At 43.3% G+C, this 21501-nt stretch overlaps 1 protein-coding gene across 1 annotated transcript in view; it reads left to right on the plus strand.

Moving 5' to 3' along the window:
• LOC138742232 (glypican-1-like) overlaps positions 1-21077 on the plus strand; it is a 191994-nt gene extending 170917 nt beyond the window's left edge. Inside the window, exons 7-9 of the mRNA XM_069896344.1 lie at positions 120-253; positions 9718-9893; positions 16628-21077. Of these exons, the coding sequence (XP_069752445.1) occupies positions 120-253; positions 9718-9893; positions 16628-16848 (531 nt within the window). The 3' untranslated portion in view covers positions 16849-21077. The remainder of the gene's footprint in view (positions 1-119; positions 254-9717; positions 9894-16627) is intronic.
• Positions 21078-21501: the final 424 nt, after the last annotated feature.

Below are 21501 nucleotides of genomic sequence, written 5' to 3' on the forward strand. Positions count from 1 at the left end.
AGAAGATTTTCTCATCCGACCTGTGGTGTGTTAAAGAGGTTGTCAGTGTGAACCTGGGCTTCGAAGATCAAGGAGGTGGGGACGGGCTCAATCGACAGTAACGATTGGCATCTTTTCAGGTTACCGAGGTCAAGATGAAGCTGCGAGACGTCCGGGAGTTATGGGTCATTTTGCCAAGCATCCTGTGCAGTGAGAAGGTGACTGCAGGTTCAGCCAATGAGGACAGGTGCTGGAATGGACAGAGCAGAGGGAGGTAAGATGCTGCCTCTTTTTATCGCTGTATTATGGGTCATGTAGTTTGTAGCATTGGGCCTGATTCTTAATCGGGAACTCACCTGGAGGGATCATTCTTGATCGGATTTCCCTTCCCACCTCATGAAGGCATGGACTCTTGATGAGATAGTGGTCGTCGTAGAGTCAGGCAGCAGGGAAACACCTCCTCCTGTCCATCCATTCTCTGACGACCTTCAACCACTGAATTCACCCCATTTTATTCCTTCCATCAACTCCTCCCAGGTTCACCAAAACACCAGGAGTGGTTGATAGTGGCCAATTAAACGACCAATCTACCTACTTTTGGGATGTGAACTCTTGGAGTCACGGGGTCATGCAGAGAGCACCAGAGGTCAAGTTTGAACTCATGTCTCTGGTGTAGCCCTCAGCTGGGCAGCAGCACCACCACATGAGGATCTAAAGGTTAATATATCAGAGCGAGGATGCATTGTAATCAAGTCCACCAATGAAGGTGAGACTAGTAGTTGTAGTTGTGACTATGGCAGATAGCACAATGCTCTCTCTTACAGCGCCAGAAACCTGGGTTCGAATCTGCCACTGTCTGTAAGGAGTTTGTCCTATTTCCGATTTCCGTGTGGGTTTCCACCATGTGCTCCTGTTTCCTCCCACGTTCCAAAGATGTGCAGGTTTAGTAGGTTACATGAGTGTATTTGGGCGGCACGGGATTGTGGGCAGAAAGGCCTGTTACCGAGCTGTGTCTCGAAGTGAAAGAAATCTCGGAAAAGTTCTGTTAGCTCAGGGTCTCCTATGTTAGTGCACCAATGTGTTAGACGGTTCCTAATCCATAAGGCCAAGTCTTCATTGATGAAGATGAACCAGTATTTAGGGGGACCTTTGTATCTCTGCACTAAAATTCCAGATACACATTATTCAGGTACTGCAAGCAAATAGGTAAGCAAATGAATTAACGGGTATACAAAGGGGGAGGGTTTTTTTGAGTAAGGGGGGTGGTTAGAGGGGTTTATGTTATATGCCATGTATACTTATTAATATTTTGTAATTCGTATTAAGTTCATTAATTTTATGTATCATGGTTTTAAATTTTAAATAAAGGATTCAAAATAAAAAGCAAACAAATTCACATCACAGAAACAAACATCACAGAAACTTGCCATTTGGTCCATCAGGTCTACATTAATCATTAACCAGTCATTTGCACTAATCATGAGTTAATTCCATGCTTTATAACCCACTTCTGTCAACACCCTCCCCCCCCCCCACCCAGATTCTCCCAGTCACTTACACACAAGGGGTAATTTACAATGGTCAATTGACCCACCAACCCACAAAAGCTCCCAGAGGAAACGCATGCAGTCTCAGAGAGAGCAGGCAAACTGCACATGGACAGCACCCGAGATCAGGATTGTGCCCGGGTCTCTGTGGATCTGTGAGGAGAGGCTCAATCACCTGGCCGCTGCGCTGCGTGTGTTAACCTCTGAGGTGTGAAAGTTCTGTTTCAACTATACAGGACTGTGATAGACCACAGCTAGGGGAGAACAAGTTGAATTTTAATCTCTTTGAGAAGGCAATGCAGGTTAATAGATTAAATTAATGGAATATTGTCTCAGGCAGAAACTTTGTGTAGACTACCCCTTTATTAACTAGACTTTCCTGGATCCAACACACCAATGACATTGTGAAGAAAGCACGTCAGCACCTCTACTTCCTTTGGTTTGGTCTGACACCAGAAACCTTGACAAATTTCTACAGATGTGTGGTGGAAAGTGTGCTGACCGGCTGCATCACGGTGTGGAATGGGGACACCAATACCCTTGAGTGTAAAGCCCTCCAAAAGGTAGTGAACGCAGCCCAGGACAACACAGGCAAAACCCTCCCCACTATTAAATACATCTATGGGGAATGCTGCCATCAGAGAGCAGCAGCAATCATCAAAGACCCACACCATCCAGCACACGCTCTGTTCTCTGCCATCAGGACAGAGATGTAGGTGCCACAAGACTCGCACCACCAGGTTCAGGAACAGCTGCTGCCCCTCCACCATCAGACTCCTCAATGACAAGCTCAGTCAGGAATTCAGTTAAGGACTCTTGCTTGTGCACTTTATTGATCTTTTTTTATTCTCTGTATTGCACAGTTTGTTTACATTTGTTAACTGTTTACAGTTCTTTATTTGTTTACATGTTTACACTGTGTACAGTTAATTTTTTGCACTACCAATTAGTGGTGATCTGCCGTGCCTGCAGGAAAAAGCATCTCAGGGTTGTCTGTGATGTCTCTGACAATACATCTGGAATCTGGAGTTCAGAAGAATGAAATAGGATCCCGTTCATATGTATAAAACTCTTAAATACTTCGACAGGGTTATTCCCTAATTAGTGAATTAAGAACGTGGTAGGCCAAGTTAATGATAGTCCGAAATGAACTAAGATGACTTTTGAAACCTTGGCCTTCAGTACTCCAAGAACTGTGAATGTTCCCTCAACTTGGTTCTTTCAAGACAGAGGCTGATGGATTTTTGACAGTGGAGAAAATGAAGAGGTATAAGGATGGGTGTGGGATGGCAGAGGTGCGGAGGCTCAGGCACAAAGTCCTGTTTTATTTCTAGTTGGTGGAGACGAATCGGCTGGCCCCACTGCTGCTCCTGCTTGTGGCCACTAAGTGTACGGCTTCAGCCCTTGAGATGAAAGCGGCCAGTGCATTCACTGAATTCCTGATCCTTTTGAATAATTTTGACTCTTTATTCCCACATGATCACGAGCGGATAGCTCAATTGATTACATCATAGCAGGTGTGGACTTCAGCTTCATGTCATACCAGTGCAGTCAATGCAGTGAAGTGTCCCTTAAGTCACCCAGGAGACTGCAAATTTTGACTGGTGTTTGATACTCTCAAGTTTGGAAGGATAATTCCCAGTTGAGACGAGAGACTCAGATGCCAAATATAGGCTTTTAATGGGGTTGAAAATCAATACTGTGATCAATCAACATTCAAGTTATTTTTGCGGTTTATTTTATGCTTGGGATGAAATAACTCTCTGCTCTTGGTGCCTGACGAAATTCATGGCTCTTGAGGCAGGATTGTGTGTGTCAGTGGACATATTTAGCACTGAAGAACAGATGTTAAGTCAAGTTTAGGGGACTGTACGGACGCTCAAGGAGCACCTAGCAACTAGAAACATGACACCAAATTTCCATGGCAGGTTGCCAGACAGTGTGACTCCATGGGGAATCTCTCTTGTTGATTTGGGAAATGGATGCTTTGGCACTGGGAATGAGTGAATATTTTAGCAATGTTATTTTCAATGAGCTTGGGGTAATGGTTTTCCTCTATTGGAAAACATTGGTACTTTCTCTGACTTGCTAAATGGGCATAGTAACTGGGCGATGGCAACCATTTCTCCATTCTCCACTCAGAGGCAGATTCAACTCATTTTTGCAGATGCTGCCTGGCCTGCTAAGTATTTCTGCCATTCTCAGTTTGCGGGTTGGAGCTGGGTGGAGGAGGGGACCACAAAGGGTGGCATTATGCAATTTGTCTTCTGAGCAATCATTTTACATAGAAAATTTCCTTTTGTCCCCTGGATGGGAAAGACAGCTATGGCCATAGCCACAAAGTGATGCTCCCCTTTGAATATCGTCTTGCTTTTAGAAAAAAATACTGCAGATGCTGAAAATTTGAAGTAAAATCAAGGACTCCGCACTTTCCTGTAATGAAGGAGAATGAGCCCAGAAAAGATAGGATGTGGGACTGTGACCATGCCCTGCCCCCTCACACAGTAGGGCCCTGCTTTCACTCATACTGCTGTGTGATTTTCAAAAGGAAGGGAGCATGTGTGGAAAGAGAAACAGAGGTAACATTTCGGGTGAAAGGCCCTTCATCAGATAGGGCTTATTTTATATATGTGAAGATGTGTGGGGTCTGCATTACTTGATTAATTTGATGCTTCCCGCATTCTTGAAGCCCCATTTATGGACCGACAGTTCTTTGGTGTCGACCGGGCTGGGATTTACTTACGTTCCTTTTCCATCTGCCTCCTCATTACTGGAAGGATGTAAATGTTTCAGATTTACCAAGCTGTTTTTTTAATAGTTTATTTACAGTGCTGTAGAACCTGATTCCAGCCATTGAAACCCAATTACAACCAATTAACCTCCCAACCCCATGCATTTTGGTGGGTGGGAGGAAACCGGAGAAGACGGAGAAAATGCTCACTGGTCATGAGGAGCATGTACAAGCACCTTAGAGACAGCACTAAGTTGCTGGCACTGTAATAGCATCACACTAACCACTTTGCTAACCATTGTCTGGATTGGAGAATGTGTCTTCAGAAACAAGGTTCATAGAGCTAGGGTTTTTTTCTTTGGAGCAATAAAGGATAAGATGCAACCTCTTTATAAGATTATGAGAGGCATAGAATAGGGTGGAGAGCCAGCACATGTTTTCCTTGGGTGAACACCAAGGAAGTGAGGTGAGTAGAGACAAGTTTCGGGGAGATGTCAGAGGTACATTTTTTTTTACACAGAGTAGTGGGTGCCTGGAGTGCATTGACGTGGGTGGTGGTGGAGGCTGGTACAATAGGGGCATTCAAAAGACAGTTAGGCACATGATTTTTTTTCCAGATTTTAGGTTTCAAGTTTATTGACAGAGCACATACGCCCTGAGGTTCTTTTTCCTGCAGGTAAGGCAGAACTACCACTAATTGGTAGCACAAAAAGTAAACTGTGCATGGTGTAAATATGTAAACAAACAAATGACTGTAAACAGATAATGAATGTAAACAAAATGCAATACAGGGAAAGCAAATAAAATCAATAAAGTGAACAAGTAAGAGTCCTTAAATGAGTCTGATTGAGTCTGTCGTTTGAGGAGTCTGATGGTGGAGGGGGAGCAGCTATTCCTGAACCTGGGGGGTGCGAGTCTTGTGGCACTGATACCTCTTTCCTGATGGGAGCAGTGAGAACAGAGCATGTGGTAGGTGGTGTGGATCTTTGATGATTGCTGCTGCTCTCCGACAGCAGTGTTCCCTGTAGGTGTTCTCAGTAGTGGGGAAGGTTTTGTCTGTGATGTCCTGGGCTGTGTCCATTACCTTTTGGAGTGCTTTACGCTTAGGGGTATTGGTGTCTTCATACCAGACCACGATGCAGCCAGTCAGCACACTTTCTACCACATCTCTGTAGAAATTTGCCAGGGTTTCTGGTGTCATACCAAACCTCCACAAACTCCTGATGAAGTTTAGTTGCTGACGTGCTTTCTTCATGATGCCATTGGTGTGTTTGGTCCAAGAAAGATCCTCTAAGATAGGGACTCCCAAGAACCTAAATGTGCTCACCCTCTCCACCTCTGATCCTCCAATCCTCACTGATTTGTAAACCTCTGGCTTTCCTTTCCTAAAGTCAACAATCAGGTCCTTAGTTTTGGTGACAAAGTTGTTGTTGGTGCACCATTCAACCAAGTAAATCAAATGTGAAACAAACTTTGTACCTGGTTTCTATTAAAAGAAGGAAAAACATGTAAACTGGCACAACTGAGGATCTGTTGCTAAATAAAAGTTGGCAAAAGTTATATAAAAAAAAACAAGTTTGCAATCGCCCTCCTGTACGCTTATTCATCCCCTTTTCCTTATACAAACCACTACTTGTAGATGATGTTATTGTCATACTGACCTACACAGTTGTAGGTGTAAAGTGAGTAGAGCAGGGGGCTAAGGACACAGCCCTGTGGTTCTCTGGTACTGATGGAGATTGTGGAGGAAATGTTCTTACCAATCTTTACCGATTGTGGTCTGGAGATGAGGCAATCCATGATCCAATTACATATGGGGTGTTAACTCCCAGGTTTTGGAGTCTGCTGATCAGTTTTGAGAGGATGATGGTGTTAATTGTTGAACTGTAGTTGATAAAGAGCATCCTGATGTATGTATCTTTGCTGTCCAGATGGTCCAGGGCTTTGTGTAGGGCCAGTGAAATGGCATCTACCGTAGACCTGTTGTCGTGATAGGTGAATTGGAACTGATCCACATCACCGCTCAGACAGGAGCTGATCTGCTTCAACACCAGCCTTTCAAAACACTTCATCACAGTTGAGACTGTGATGGCCTCATTGCTACTGGTCGATAGTCCTTAAGGCAGGTTACTGCACTCTTCTTGGGCACCGGTATGATTGACGCCTGTTTGAAGCAGGTGGGCACACCACCCTTCTAGAGTGAGATATTGAAGATATCCATGAATACCTTTGTAAGTTGATCAGTACAGAACTCCATCCAGGCCAGATGCTTTCCTCAGATTCACTCCCCTGAAGACAGCTCGCAGGTCATCCTCAGATACGGACAGGGTGGGATCGCCAGGGGACGTGGGGGTAATATGAATGTAAGAAGAGCAGAGGAGTGTGGGTGTGAGATAAGGTAGGATTAGATTGGTGCGGAGTGGATTTACATAGGTTGGCTCAACACCGTATGCTGGGGTCTGTATTGTGCTGCACTCTTCTATAGCCAAGGAGTGGTTGCTTCAGGAGGGGGGGCCCCTTTCTCCTTCCAAATATTGTTAAATTTATAGAGCAATGAACTTGTAATTGAAACTAAACAAAGCAGTATGAGTGAGACCAGGATCCCACTGTGAAAATCCCACATGCTATCTTTTCTGGGATCACTTTCCTTCATCACAAGGAAATGAGGAGTCCCACTGCGCACTGTATAGCCTCAGTGGTTTGTGTTGTTACAAAGTGACTGGCCCAAAATTTACAGGGATGATCAGAATGGTTTTGATCTCATGGAATCAAAAAGCATGGGAAACAGTCCTATCAGCCCACTCAGTTAGTACTGACCATCAAGCTCTTATTTACTCCTTCATGCATCTCATTTTATTCTCCCCACGATCCCATGAATCATCCCCCCCACCCCCCCCCCCCGAGTCTCTCACCCACCCCCAACGTTCCACCACACACCTGCACAATAGGGGGAACTTACAGCAACCCATTAAATCACCAACCCACGTGTCTTCAGGATGTGGAAGAAAACCAGAGCACCCAGGGGGAGAGGGACCAACCTGGTTACATGGAGAACGTGCAAACTCCTCGCAGATGGCGCCTGAGCTCAAGATGGATTCTGAGTCAGTAGAGCTGAGGCAGTCTCAACTGGGCCATTCTTTTACCTGGCATCAACTTTTCCACTGGGGAGTTGTTAACCCAAATCCCAAAGTCTGTGTATAAATATAGTGCCAGAAAAAATATGCTATGTCTGCGTCTTTTTCCCTGCTCAATTGAATTTAGATATGATGAAAAATAGCTTTTTAAAAGGTCCAAGGCTTTCCTGGTGATAAATTGGGTAGGTTTAATGACAGAATCCAACCTGGAATTATAGTTTCCTTGAGGTTTACTCAAATACACATCACTGACCTTGTTAGGGAGTGACAAATAGACTTTATTTAGCCTATCTGAGGCAAATGTTTTCATTGATTATTGCCCTGAGACATTACCCTGAGGAATATTGCTACTTTAAGTAATAGGAAGATGTTTTATTTCTTTTTATAACACATAATAGAAATTTATCGTTTGAGTGGATTTCTAATTAAAATCTTATTGACTGAAACCCTGAGCTAGCAGGCTGGGAGGGGCTCAGAGCTATTAAGTGCTGTATTCAATTGCAAAGTCTATATACCAGTAATGGTGGTAATCTATCCACTCTGAGATTACCCCTCCTAGGATTGCGATGCCCGATATTCTGCTGTTGATTGCACACTTGCATTTATGATTGCATGACGTACCATGTCCAGCAATGCAGGGGAAGGGTTGGTGTTGGTGTGCGTCCATGTGTGCATGTGTCCGAGCATTAATAGGTGTGCAGTCAGGTGCAGGGAGACTGCGCAATCTGGAGGTTCCTCTCCAACTGCTCACCAAACCGCCCGTCATTATCATTGCTCATTCAATCCCAAAACACCCTGCCCACCAGCACTGCAGGAGTTCTTGGCTGAAAGGTGGCTAACTCCCTAACCTCTCAAAGGCAGTTCGGGATGTGCGTATGCAAGCCCTAACTCAAGGCTCCCAATCTCGTTGCATAGCTCTGCTCGGGTGGTGTCTGGCGTCAGCGATTTACATTTCTTAGGGGGCAGTATCTGCCAGGTGAGCAGACAATATCTAGCACTGAAGAGGATGATCGCTCTGATCCCGAGCCCTTATTATTTGGTTGTCATATTCTGTGAGACTGAGGGGGAGAATTCCTGCTCTATATAGCAACTAGACACATGAAAGAGAGAGTGAAGGTGTTGGCTTTGGACCAGGTGAGACATAGTAGGTGAATTTAGTCCTACTGCCACTCAGTGTATACACAGCATTCAGGGCCAGGGTGACTAGATATTGACCCTAATTAATCCTTTACTATCATAATTCACTAAGGGGGAGTTAATATCAATCATAGTTATAGATGACACTTTCCTTATTCTGATATATCCTAATTTCAGAGTATAATTGTCCAAAGCATGAGGTACGATATCCCAAATTTCGATCTCTTTAATCCATCACATCAAACTCTGCAGCTGTTACTTTATGTAGTTTTAATTTGTTGATAGAACTGATAAACATTTTGCATCGCTTCGACACGAGACTTTCATAACGATGAATAACAAAGCATTTACTGTACAAAGATACAGTATAACAAGAGATCAAAAGCTTTTAAAGAGATACGCAAACTTTCAACAAGATACGCAGTATCTCACGCTCACGTTTCCTTCACATCTTGCAGAATATGCAAGCTGTTAGCCTGGGTGGATATTACAACCTATTACATCATGGTCACTACGGTATCACTACAAACAAGAGTTCTCGTGAAGAGGCACAAAATTCACTAAGAATTAAAAACGCAAAGTTTTAACCTTGACAACAGTGACCATATCCGTTTCCTTCATGAGAATAAGCACGAAGGGACTGATTTGAACAGCACTACTCCTTGAGTTTATCTGTATTTGGGACAATACTTTACAAGTGGGCTGGTGAATGTGTAGAATTGCCCCTATAACGATTGAAAATACCCTCAGACTGCTGCTGAGTTGCTGGAAGATACCAACTAGTACTTGATATCATCATCTATGAAGCCGTTCAATGGGGCTTGCTCTCTCATCCCCTCCCTCTCTTCAGCTAGAATGAATTGTGGAATTGGAAAGTATACACTGTAGAAGAGAGGCCATTCAGCCTATCAAATCCATGCTGGGTGAAATAAGAGCTAATTTAGCTACTCCCATTTCCCAGTGCTATGGACTGATCATCAACATCACTTGAGGGCATTTTAAAAGTGATGATGGTTTCTATTTCCACCGCACTACAGGCAATGAGATCCAGGCCCCCACCACTCTTTAGCCAGAAGGAAGTTTGCTGGTAATTGACCTCAGCTCAAGTAAATACGGCAGCCGAATGCCTACCAGGCAATTTGGTAGCCACACTGTACTAATGCCTAACAACTCTGATCACCCGTGACAGGTACCTCCCAGAGGTCATGGCAGATGGACTGGCCAATCAGATTAATAATCCAGAGGTCGAGGTTGACATCACGAAACCAGACATGACCATTCGCCAGCAGATCATGCAGTTGCGAATAATGACCAATCGGCTGAGGAATGCTTACAATGGCAACGATGTGGATTTCCAGGACACCAGTGAGTAATTTTACCCATGTTTGATTCCAGTGGATGGAACTCGGCAGGTTGTTGGGAAAGAGCTGCTGCATCTGTTTTTAATGCATAGATTGTCCAAACATTTGTTCTCCCGGTTCCCATTTCAAGGAAATTCTTCCCTGACTTTTTGCATGAATGACATTAAAAACAAGACTCCAGATGCTGGAAATCTGCAACAAAAACACAAAATGTTGGCAAAATGGCGTGGTTAGGTGAGCGGTTAGTGCAAATCTATTACCGGGCAACCTGGGTTTGAATCCGGCGCAGTCTTCAAGGAGCTTGTATGTTTTCCCCATGACCTACTTAGATTTCCACCTGATTTACTCCCACCTCCCAAAAAAAATGTATGAGGTTAATTGGTGTATTTTGGGTGCCATGGGCTCATGGCCCATGTAAGACTAAATTAAGAAAAGAAAAAATTAAAAGTCTGTGGAAGGAGAAGCATTTTGGGTCTGTGCACCTGTTTTGACGCTGGGTCCTGTTCCCAAAAACTGAGCCTACCAGTTACTCCACCACCCCCCCCCCCCCCCCCATCCTTTTAACGGCACTCGGGGCATGAAGCAAGACACCATACATCAGATGGAGAACCACAAGAGTCTACAAATGCTAGAATCTGGAGCAAAATTCCCACTCACAATCCAAGATGACTATCCCCTATCAGTTCTTGCCTTTCCAAAAGTATGGAGATCCTGGCCCTTGGAATCTGCTCCCGTAACTTACCCACTACTAATATTAAGCTCACCGCCTATAGTTCCCTGGCTTAACCTTGCAGCCTTTCTCATGTAAAGGCACGACATTACCCAGCTTCATTAGTACCTTACCCAAAGCTAATAGTGAATTATATCACTCTGCCAGGGCCCCCGCAATTTCTTTCCTCACATTTCCATGGCAGCCATACGGTATCCCAGTGGATATGGGATGAATGCGCTGCCAGCTCCTGTGTGTGAATGTTCGAGATAGCTTGTGGTGTTTTCAGTTGAGAGAAAATGACAAAATTGCAGTTTCTTAAAGCAAGAACGTCCCAATACACTGATGACTTTACTTGGTGTCATCTGGTGTAATATCATGACAAAATCAGCTCAGTATAACTCACCAGAAAAGGCAACAATCATCATCTCAGGCAATTACCTGCTGGAGGCTCATTTAGTTGCTAATCTTTCTCAAGTTCCCTTCATGTTCTCCAAAAAACACACACAAATGCTGGAGAAACTCCGCAGGTTAAATAGTGCCTTTATGTAGCAATGGTAAAGATACATCGCCAACATTTCGGGCTTGAACCCTTCATTAAGGTGTTGAACCCCTGTTTTACCTTCATGTTCTCCAGGTGCTTGTTGACTTTAATCTTTTCTCTCCTGTTCCTCTCCTTGGTCCTCCCCTTCTTCTTTCCTTCTACATTCTCATCTTACAGATTATTCCCTCCATTACCAACTCCCAACATCTGGACACCTGTACATAAAGGAGCTCCCATCAAATCATTAAATTAAATTAAAATGCCCAATGTGCATACATATGTTCATTCCTCAACTAGCAGAACTATTGGGGGACCTGCACAGGCTGCTGGAGACAGGTTCTTCGGAACCAGGTGTTGGAGCCAGGATTCGAGAGGGAGCTGATGGCAAAAAGAGCTCCCTAAGGGCCTGGGGAACTGAAGGCTTCCTGATGGTGTCAGAGGTTTGGATGTAGAGCTTGGGTTGCTCATTGTTTGAACAGGAGTCCAAAGGGACTTTCTTTTTCTTCTATTTCTCTCTTACACTCTGGGGCACCTGGGCACACTAATGGTAACTCTTAGTCTGCAGAACACATTATCATATTCTATTCTATTACATGACAATAAAGGAATCTGACTGTACATGTACAATCCAACAGAACTCTTGTTTCTCTGGGCCCTTGCACACACAATACACAGTACATAATATTCACATATATACAAAAAGATATAATTTAAAAATATATCTTTTGAGATCATTTACTTAGGTCATCAGTCTGACAGACTGGGGGAAGAAGCTATTTCCCAGACTGGCAGACCTGCATCTCCTCCTTAACAGTAGCGGGTCACAGATACTCTCCGCGGTGATGGAAAGGATGCTCAATAATATTTTGATCCCTTTTTAGTCAACACTTCCAGTAAATGCCGTCAGTAGAGAAAACGGAGACCACAGTGATCTTCTCAGCCGTTCAGTTGATCCACTTTATTGGCTTCTGATCTGATGATTGGCCGCTACCTTACCAGGGCATTCTCCAGTGTGCTTCTGTATGAAATTATCAAGATGGGGGCTAATAGCTTTGCCTTCCTCAACCTATTCTTACAATGCTATGGAGATATAGTTCCCATAATGAGTGATTACTTTTCAGTATTTTCTGGCTTGAAGACTAAATTGTCTGTGCAAACAGAACTGGTTCATTACCCAGGGGGTAGGCTGAACTTGCTATCCTTTACTCATTTTCTGCTTCACCCACTTTGTCACAATTTTCCTTTTCTGCAGGAACAGGGCCCCAGTAAGTAGAAGAGAGCAGAGGAATATTTCCCCATCGAGTTGAAGGGAGTGTAGGAATCAGTGTTCAAGTGAGTTGAAGCCATTGAGTTAAAGAAAGTGTAGGAAACCAGTGCCCCAGTGAGTTGAAAGGAACACAGGAACCAGGGGTCTGGTGAGTTTAAAGGGAGCGCAGAAACTAGGGCCCCTGTGAATGAATGGGGAAACAGGAACCAGGGTCCCAGAGAAAGTTTGGGGATCAGGAACCGGGACCCTGGTGACTTTAAAAGGAGCGCTATAATTTATTGAAGGAATCAGCACCTCGTGAACCAAATCATGAAGCAGCACAATCTCCAAACAATCACACAGTAGATTATTGGAATTTCATTTCATACCAAGAGGTTAACTTCAGTAATTTTGTTTATTGTATAGTACAAAAAAATTGGTAAGAAAATTACAAAGAACAAGAAACATAAGGTAGAAAAAGATGATCAGAGCGCGCAGTGTTAAATGAAGGCACATAAAATATAATTCCTACACCACTGCATCGCCAGTCATCTCCACAGGAGGATAATGCAAAATTTTCACTTCAGGGATCACATCATCTCACAAAACTAAAGCTGAGAAATCTTCTGAAGTTCTCCCCTTGATGTCTGCTCTTGGCAGCTGGAGTCTTAAGTTTATAATCTTCCTACAAGCGCCTCGTTTCGGTCATCTCTGCATTAGCTGTCGAATTCATCCACCCCGCAGCCTCTTGGCATCTTTTTTTGCCGTTTCCAGCCACCAAGTCAATTAATTCCTGATAGTTGATGAAAAAAATAAATCCATCTGGACTACTCTCATCTCGCACTCAAGCTGCCGTCTTTTATGTGTGAGTGCTCGATTATGTGCCAGGTATGGCCAAAGTGATACTGAGTAGCATGAAAGGACACGGTGTCATTCTAACCACACTTTGACATCCACTTCCCTATTTTAAATCCTGTTTCCCACTGACGCCGTAGCTACACCATTGCACTTGACTGGGCGTTGTTGTTGTAAATCATAAAAAACTGCGGATGCTGGAAATACAAAAGTTGAAACTACCCTTTTAAATCTTTCCTCTTTCATCCTAAGCCCTACCTTGTGGATAAAGGCTTTGACTACTTACCTTATTGACGCCCCTCATGATTTTATTTGTAGTCAGGCCCCTGGTATCCAGCACCTTTGGGGATAGATAGGTAGATGCCAGATAAGTGTTTTTTCCCAGTTGCTTGAGATTTACAATGCCTAACCAGAACTTATCTGCTGCCTCATGATCCACTGATTTCTGCTCACAGACAGATATTTTTTGATGGTTGCTTAAAGCTGCTGGTTACTTGAATTCCAGAAACCAGGGGGTTTTACTGTAAAGACCCTCCACAGCAGGCTGCAATCCAGGGAGAAAAGTCCCAGTCAATCCACCCTCTCCTTTCACGCCTCCTAACTTTCATGGCAACATTCTTGTGAATCTTTCCTGCCCCTGTTCCAGCATAATGACATCTTTTCTATAAATGAGTGACCAAAACTGGCTGCAATGCGCAAATGTTGTTGCTTGATGTCTCAGCTCTTATACTCAGTCCCATGACCAAAGTAGAGAAGCATGCCAAACTGACTGCCAACTATTCGCAAGGTGTTTTAAAGAGATGGAATGAGAAGGAGACGTACTGAGAGATCAGTTGATAACAAGTTGGAAAATGCAGGTCATTCCAAAAGGTTGCAAAGTGCACAGACAGAAGATAAGATGGTCGTCTGTGGGTCCTCACTATGTAAGTTGAGGAGGCTGCAGACAGACAGGTCGGCAGGGAAGTGGGATGGAGAATTGAAGGGGAATGGAACAGGATGTTCAAGCATCCCCTGCAGACTATGAGAAGGTGCTCTGCAAAGCTGTCTTCACCCTGCAGGGGAGGGCAGAGGAGTCATCCAAATGCGACTGGGAGTGCATGTGATTCGATGCCTCACCTGGAAGGACTGTTTGGGTCTCTCAATGGTGGGAGGAGGAGAGGTGAATGAACTGGTGTTGCATCTTCTCCCGAGAACCATTGAACACGGCAGCAGAAACACACCCTTCGTCCCATCTAGTCCATTCAGAACTACTACTCTGCCCAGTCCCATTCACCTGCACCTGGACCTTAGCCCTTCATATCCCTTCCATTCATGTACTTATCCAAATTTTTCTGAAATTACATAATCGAGCCTGCATTTACTGCTTCAGCTGGCAGCTCGTTTCACTCTCATCATTCTGTGTGTGAAGATGACCCCCACAATGTTCCCTTTAAAAATTTCACCTTTCCTCCTTAACCTATGACCTCTTGCTCTTGTAACTAGTCCCTCATCTTCTACAGTCAGAGTGAAGGTGCTGTGGGATGGGGAGTGGTGGGTGAGGACAGAAGAACAGTCCGGCAGGTCACATGGATTGTGCCAAACACAGTTTTATTTCTAGACCTGCTGATTCATGTTGCAGTAAAATTCCAAAAGTCTTTTTTCTTTTTCAATCTTTTTATTTAAGATTCGGATTAATAAACATAAGAATGATACAAAAAGATTGGGATTGCATTAACAATGGTCAACATGTATACACAGGCATCGAGCAGCATATGTAAACTGAGCCTCCAATCTCTTAAAGGCCAAACATGAAAAGGAATCAAATTTTATTACAAAAATATCCCCCTAACTAAGAAACAAAGCAAAAGCTGGACGACCATGTTTCAGCGGCTAAACAATAATTTTGGGGATAATTCCGCTCCTCTGCACTCACAAAACAAAAATGTTGAAAAGGATTTGGAAAGGATTGACTTACATCAGATGGAAATGTTGAATAAATGGCCTCCATGTTACTTCAAGTTTAACTGAAGGCTCAATAGAACCACTTCTAATTTTTTCTAAATTTAAACAAGCTATAGTTTGGGAAACCCATTGAAATGTAGTAGGTGGTTTAGGGACGTTCCATTAGAGTAGAATGGATCTCTTGCCTATTAAAGTAACAAATGCAATCACACGGCAAGCTGAAACAGAGAAGTAGCAGAATCCAAAATTGGTTGTCCAAAAAGTGCAGTAATAGGATGAGGTCAATGTGCAAAAGTGCTAAAATAGTATCAAAAATATCTTTCCAATATTTTTTCTCTCTTTTGAAATTTACTGGGATATTTTTCTGCACTTCCTTAAAACTCACAGAGTCCCTTTAATTTGTGCTGGTTCACGGGGAAATTTATTATCTAAAATGTCTGAGAATCTAAATGTGTGCAAAGGTGTGATGGGGTATTAATAGCAGTAACATTCCAGTCGACAGAGTATATTGATGAAGGATTCCAGCCTGAAGCATTGACCCTTTCTTTTCTCCCACTGGTAACGCTTGGCCTGTTGAATTCCTTCCGCATAGTTCGGGTAACGGTTAGCACAACACCATTAGAGAGTCAGCGATCAGAGCCGGAGATTGAATCTGTGTCTGCGTGGGTTTTCCCTGAGGGGCCCCTCTTTCCTCCCACTGTTCAAAAACGTACCGGGGCTGAAGGTCATTTGGGTGTAATTGGGCAGCATGGGCTCGTAGGCCAAAAGATTCTTTTTTTGCTCCCGATTCCATGATCTCGCGTGTGTCCCCAGACCAGAACATCTACCAGCACCACGAACATTCCATGGGGTCCAGAGTATTGGGCTTTTACAAAGCACTCCTCATTCCAAGCTTCATCCCATGGTCATCTCCACTTGCCACACCTCACCTGATATTTATCTCTTCATCCAAATGCTCAGAGGTTTGACAGTCACACCCATAATAATTTTGAGGCTTAACCAGTCACCATTGTATGTGATGGACTGTGAATCTTTTTGAACGTTCTTAAGTCAAGAGAATAGAGTGTGGGAATCCAGCAGAGTATGTTGCCATAGTCGACTTCTGAGGCTAGAACCCTGTGGGGTACCTCGTGTGCTGTCCGTGTGGAGTGTGCACATTCTCTCAGTGACCACTTGGGTTTCCACCGGGTGCTCTGTTTTCCTCCCATATCCCAAAGTTGTGCAGGTTGGACAGTTAATCGAAGGCCGTAAGTTGCTCCTGATGTGTAGATGTGGTAGAGTGTGGTGGTGGTTAGGTGAAGGACAGTGAGATGGGGGGAGGGAGGCATGTGGATTTCATAAGAATATGGGTTTAATATGGATTATTGAGGGTGGCATGGACTCAGTGGGCGAAATGGTCTGTGAGTCTAAAGCTCTTAATTATCATCATCGTCTTGTCCGCAGGTGATGACAGCAGTGGATCCGGGAGCGGTGATGGCTGCCCAGAGAATGGCTGTGGTCGGAGACGGTCCTTCAACATGGCGACAAGGTCCCCTGTCATCTACGCCATGCCGGAACAAGATGGGAAGACCAACCCCAAAAGTGGGAGTGAAGTACTGCAGCATTCGGCAGGCCTCCTGCACTTGCTATCCTTGGCCGTCACCCTGCAATATTTCTGTCGGTAGAATTTTTAATGGGATATTAGAGAGGGTGTGAGAAAGAGAGAGAGACTGAGGCAAAATCTTTGCCAAAACGGACAAGAGTTTTGTTTAATTTTGCAAAATAATCTTTTGGCTATTTGTAAGTATTGGCAGTGCTGGAGGTGAATAAACTTCTGAATCTTTGAATGCCTTGGGGAGGGGAGTTTCGATGACAGTCTAATACTCTTCAAGCCTGATTTTTTTTTACCCAGCTTTGGGAATTCCAATTGTTATGATCACCTGTCGACAGTGCAGCATTATACACCCATACACCCACACACACACACACACACACACACACGCACACGCACACGCACACACACAGCAAGTGTTTTCCAAGTATCGAGAGACAAGAAATAAAAATATCTTAATTATAACACTGAATTTCTTTACGGAAATAAACATCCAGCAAAGTGTTATCAGACACTTTGACTGTATGGACAGCCAAAGGGATGTCATGTTGGATATAACCCTAAATTATATCATCATAGATTACCAGGAGCTTGCTTCCTGGAATTTGTTGTCCCAAGAACAAGGCATCCATTTTTTTTTAGCTGATAGTGTGTGGAGCATTGGTAATAAATGTTTGTGAGCTGTGAAAGCAAAATGGTTGTTAATAATTCCCAAAGGGTCAGGAATATATGATACTACTTGTGTAGTTTTTAACACTGTCAAGCTAGTAGAGAAATGCATTATTAGGTAGGGAGGGGTGGTGGTGTGGTTAGTGACTGGGAGTTGGGGAGGTTATGTTCTCTGAGAGTTAAATGCTTCTGTGGCCCACAGGAGGCCACGTATGCTAATAGTGTACACTGGGTAATCTTTCGAAGGAAGGGTTAACAGAATGATAGAATAGTCGAAAAGATGTTTCAAAGCAAAAATAAAAACAATACAACAGGCCCAATTTCAAGTTGACATGGAAGCAGCTCTTCAAAATATACTCTGAGTAAAAACTGCCTGTGTTCACTAGTTTCGGAGCCTTTAGCTGAGAGAATTAGGCCAATAAGTGGGTGTGGGCTTGCTGGGTGTGGGGGGGTGGGTGGAATGGTGACTAGATGGAATGGTTCCTGCCTTTGTGCATTGTCCATTGTATGGTAGATGTGTTGTAGCATTGTTGTGCTTTGAAATATGGCTGTCAGTTTGAACCCAAAAGGCCAAATTCTTGTGACCTGAGCTGGAATGCGGGGAAATATTGGGCCAGAAGAGTGCTGCCACAATCGCAAAGGATAACGAAAGAAACACTCAATGAATTGAATATGGTCAGAATATCTCACAGGGGACTTGCAAGAGGGTGGAATCAGTGACCCAGATGTCTGAAAACCATCCGGTGTCTGATTTGTTCCAGGAAATAACTTAGTCCTCAACTTTACTTTCATTGGGAAGAGAAATACAGAAATATAAACCGATACACAAAAGATTAAAGTACAAGGTTGCACAAAAAAAACAAGGTATCCTCCATCTTAGGTTTTCAGATTTCTGCTGAATTTAATAATTTCCTACTCTACCATCTTAAAGTAATTCCAGTTTTGTAATTCCCTCTTTTCTTTGATGTTTCCCGTGGAGGTGACCCTAGCTACAACCTCACCCTCAGTATATAGTTTGTATCACCCCGATGAAGCAATCCTTGGTTTGGGGAAAAGTTCACTGAGTTACAAATGTCATATTTTAACTAAATGTAGAAGATTCCAATTTCCACCCACCCCCCGCACGTTGACACAGCAGAAAGCACCAGAAGGATCCTCCAAGGTGTTAAAGGGTACAGCAAAGTCAATATATGTCAGAAGCTTAAAATAGAGGCTGTCCGTCAGGATTCTGACAGATTTATAAAGATTCCCACTTCCACTCTGCAGAAAACATCCAGCTCTCTTCAGTGCATTTATCAAGAGCTTGTTTCCTGGTTTATCTCCTTCAGAATAACCTTGCAGTTGAGGATTTAAATCACTATTTCTTTTAGACTGTTAAAACCAGGTTCCTCTTTTTATATAAGTTCCTATTTTACTTATGTACTGCCATTACTCCAGCTGGTGATTGTGATTCTTTCAAAAGTATATATTTTAATAAATTTTTGCACTGTCTTAACTTTCGGTTATAAAATAAAATGAGATTAGAACCCAAGCTGGTTTTAATTTGAAGGTCCTAGAAAAGTTGGAGTGACTGTCTTTTTGGTACATGTACTTTTTTGTCCATCCACCTGTCCTTCCGGTTTTTTTTACACTGTGGTTCCTCACTGGAACAAAGCTTCTGGTATTTTCTGTTATTCTCAGTACGGTTATTATTCTCTCTCTGCATTGCGTAAAACCCTGCTGGGAAATGCATTGTCGTTAATGGATAATCTCCTCTCTCACTCTCTCTCCCGTGCTTCCACAACGTCTACATCCCACACCTTTTTCAATCCGCCTCCCTTGTCCCCTATTCTCTCTGAATTATTCGCTTGTCCCTGTTCCTCTCGCTCTCTCGCTTTGTACGGCGAAGAGCCTTGACCATAAAACAACAGAAGCAACTCAATCTTTTCAGTACTTTGGAATGAGTGGTTTAAGATATTTTATAACACTGCAGGTGTAATTTTGGTAAAGTCTATTAAGTTAAAAATAAGATGGGTAGTTTGTGAATGAGGAGTGATATCATGATGGAAAGGGAAAGTCTTTTTTTATCACTTTGATCCATAGAAACTGGTAGTTAAGATGCAGCATAGAGGAATCTACACACATTGCTCTCTAGGGTACAAGACCTAAATCCAATGAAGTAGCCTGACAGTAAAGAGCTTACAGAAAAACATTGCAAGGTTTTTCCCTCATTCTGGAATTGCAGTTTAAGTGTAGATGAGGAAAGATTGGCATGAGGGAATGTTTATCAGTTCTGTTGATCTCACATAACAGGAAATTAATGGATATGGCAAATAGGTTTTGTAGCAACGTCAAGCATATATTTCTTAAAACAATGAGATGTATCCCTCATCCCAATTCTTTTAAACTTTTTAGATATACAGGCCATTTTGGCCCACGAGCCCATGCCGTCCAATTACACATGATTGACCTACAACCCCTGATATGTTTTTGAATGGTGGGAGGAAACTGGAGCCCCTGGGGAAAACCCATGCAGACAGAGGGAGAATGTACAAACTCCTTACAGATGAGCGGGATTCGAATTCCAGTCCCGATCGCTGGCGCTGTCGCAGCATTGTGCTATCTGCTACTCCAATTGTGCCACTCCTTTTCCCTTTAGTTTTCTGGTTTTTTTGTACCACTAGCAGCTCAGGGTTCATGAAGATCCAAAGCAAGGCATACAGGCCTTCTTCCTGTGATACTTGGCACAATGTGTGGCCATGTGTGCATAATCATTGCCGATAACCTGAGGGGAAGAGGGCAGTTTCAGGGTTTTCTATGCACCACCAATGGTAGCACATGTTGCAACACTTCAAAAAGGCAGTGCCTGATGTATTGGGGGCTTTCAACTGCAAATTACATTTTGAATCTATTTTGATCATTGACTCTGGCAAGCTGTAGGCTTTTGGTTGTTTTCCAAGGGTTGTGGGGAGGAAAAGCAGTTTATTCTGTTCCTTGCAAGCTGATCAATTTATTGTTCTTGGATTGGGGTTTCTAATAATGAGGCCCTAATTGTTGCTTTGTGGGTCTGGTGTTAATGACTAGCAAACAAGGAAGAGATGAGTGGAATTTGTTTGGAGCGCCCTCTCAGATTTTCCACTATTACCAGGTTTTATATATACCCAGGTCTGTTTTACCAAGCTCCACAAGTTGGCGTTATTGCATTTCACCCAGCTCTTTACATTTCCTTCACATCCCTCTCTCTGCCGCTGACTTGCATCCAAATTTCAGCCCCACTCTAGCCGTTTGTTTCTCCAATGACAGAAAAGTTGGGCCCAATCTTATTTTAGAGGGAAAGGAGGTCATACCCCACAGTGAGTTCAGCCTGCCCGCTACAGACTTCCCCACCTCATAAGCTCTTTGCGCGGTAGAAGCAACAAGTCCTTCTCGTCTTTTTAAACTAAAAAAGAATGTATTAAATGTCAGTATGGTCGTCTCCATTTCATTATACTGTTAATTGTCCAAGGCTGAGATTCTTCAGAAACTGGTGTTATTGAGTCAATCTTTACTGTGTTATTTTCTTTTGCTGTGTAAAGATAAAGACACAAAAAAGGGTCAGTTGACTACATTTCGTTTCAAAGGTTTTGAGAAAATAAAAAGAACATTTTGAGTCTTTGTCTCAGATGTTCTTGGCTTGATTGAAAGCTGTATTCCACAATCTCCGGAAGGTCCCAAAACACTTTTGCACACAATGATTTTAATTAGAAAGTATTATTGTGGTTCAAATTTAGGAAAATGGAAGTGAATTTGGGCACAGCAAATTCCTACAAAAAGATGTGATAAGATTGTGATGAGATTGAAGATTATGGACTAGTTCTGTCTTATCAAGATGTGGGAGGGATCACATTTTTTCAAGCTGCTCCCTCTCCTGTCTCTGCTGGTCTACTTGCCCAACCCCTCCAGCTTTGATCTCCAAAGTACTGGATAGACATTCTCCACAATGCCAGGGAGTCTATCCAACTATGAAATTGTTTTCTGGAATTATTTTCGTGTGCTTGAGAAATGAAGTGACTCTGGGTGGCCACCTAAAATTACATGC

Source organism: Narcine bancroftii, chromosome 9, assembly GCF_036971445.1.
Source record: "Narcine bancroftii isolate sNarBan1 chromosome 9, sNarBan1.hap1, whole genome shotgun sequence".
NCBI classification, from domain to species: domain Eukaryota; kingdom Metazoa; phylum Chordata; class Chondrichthyes; order Torpediniformes; family Narcinidae; genus Narcine; species Narcine bancroftii.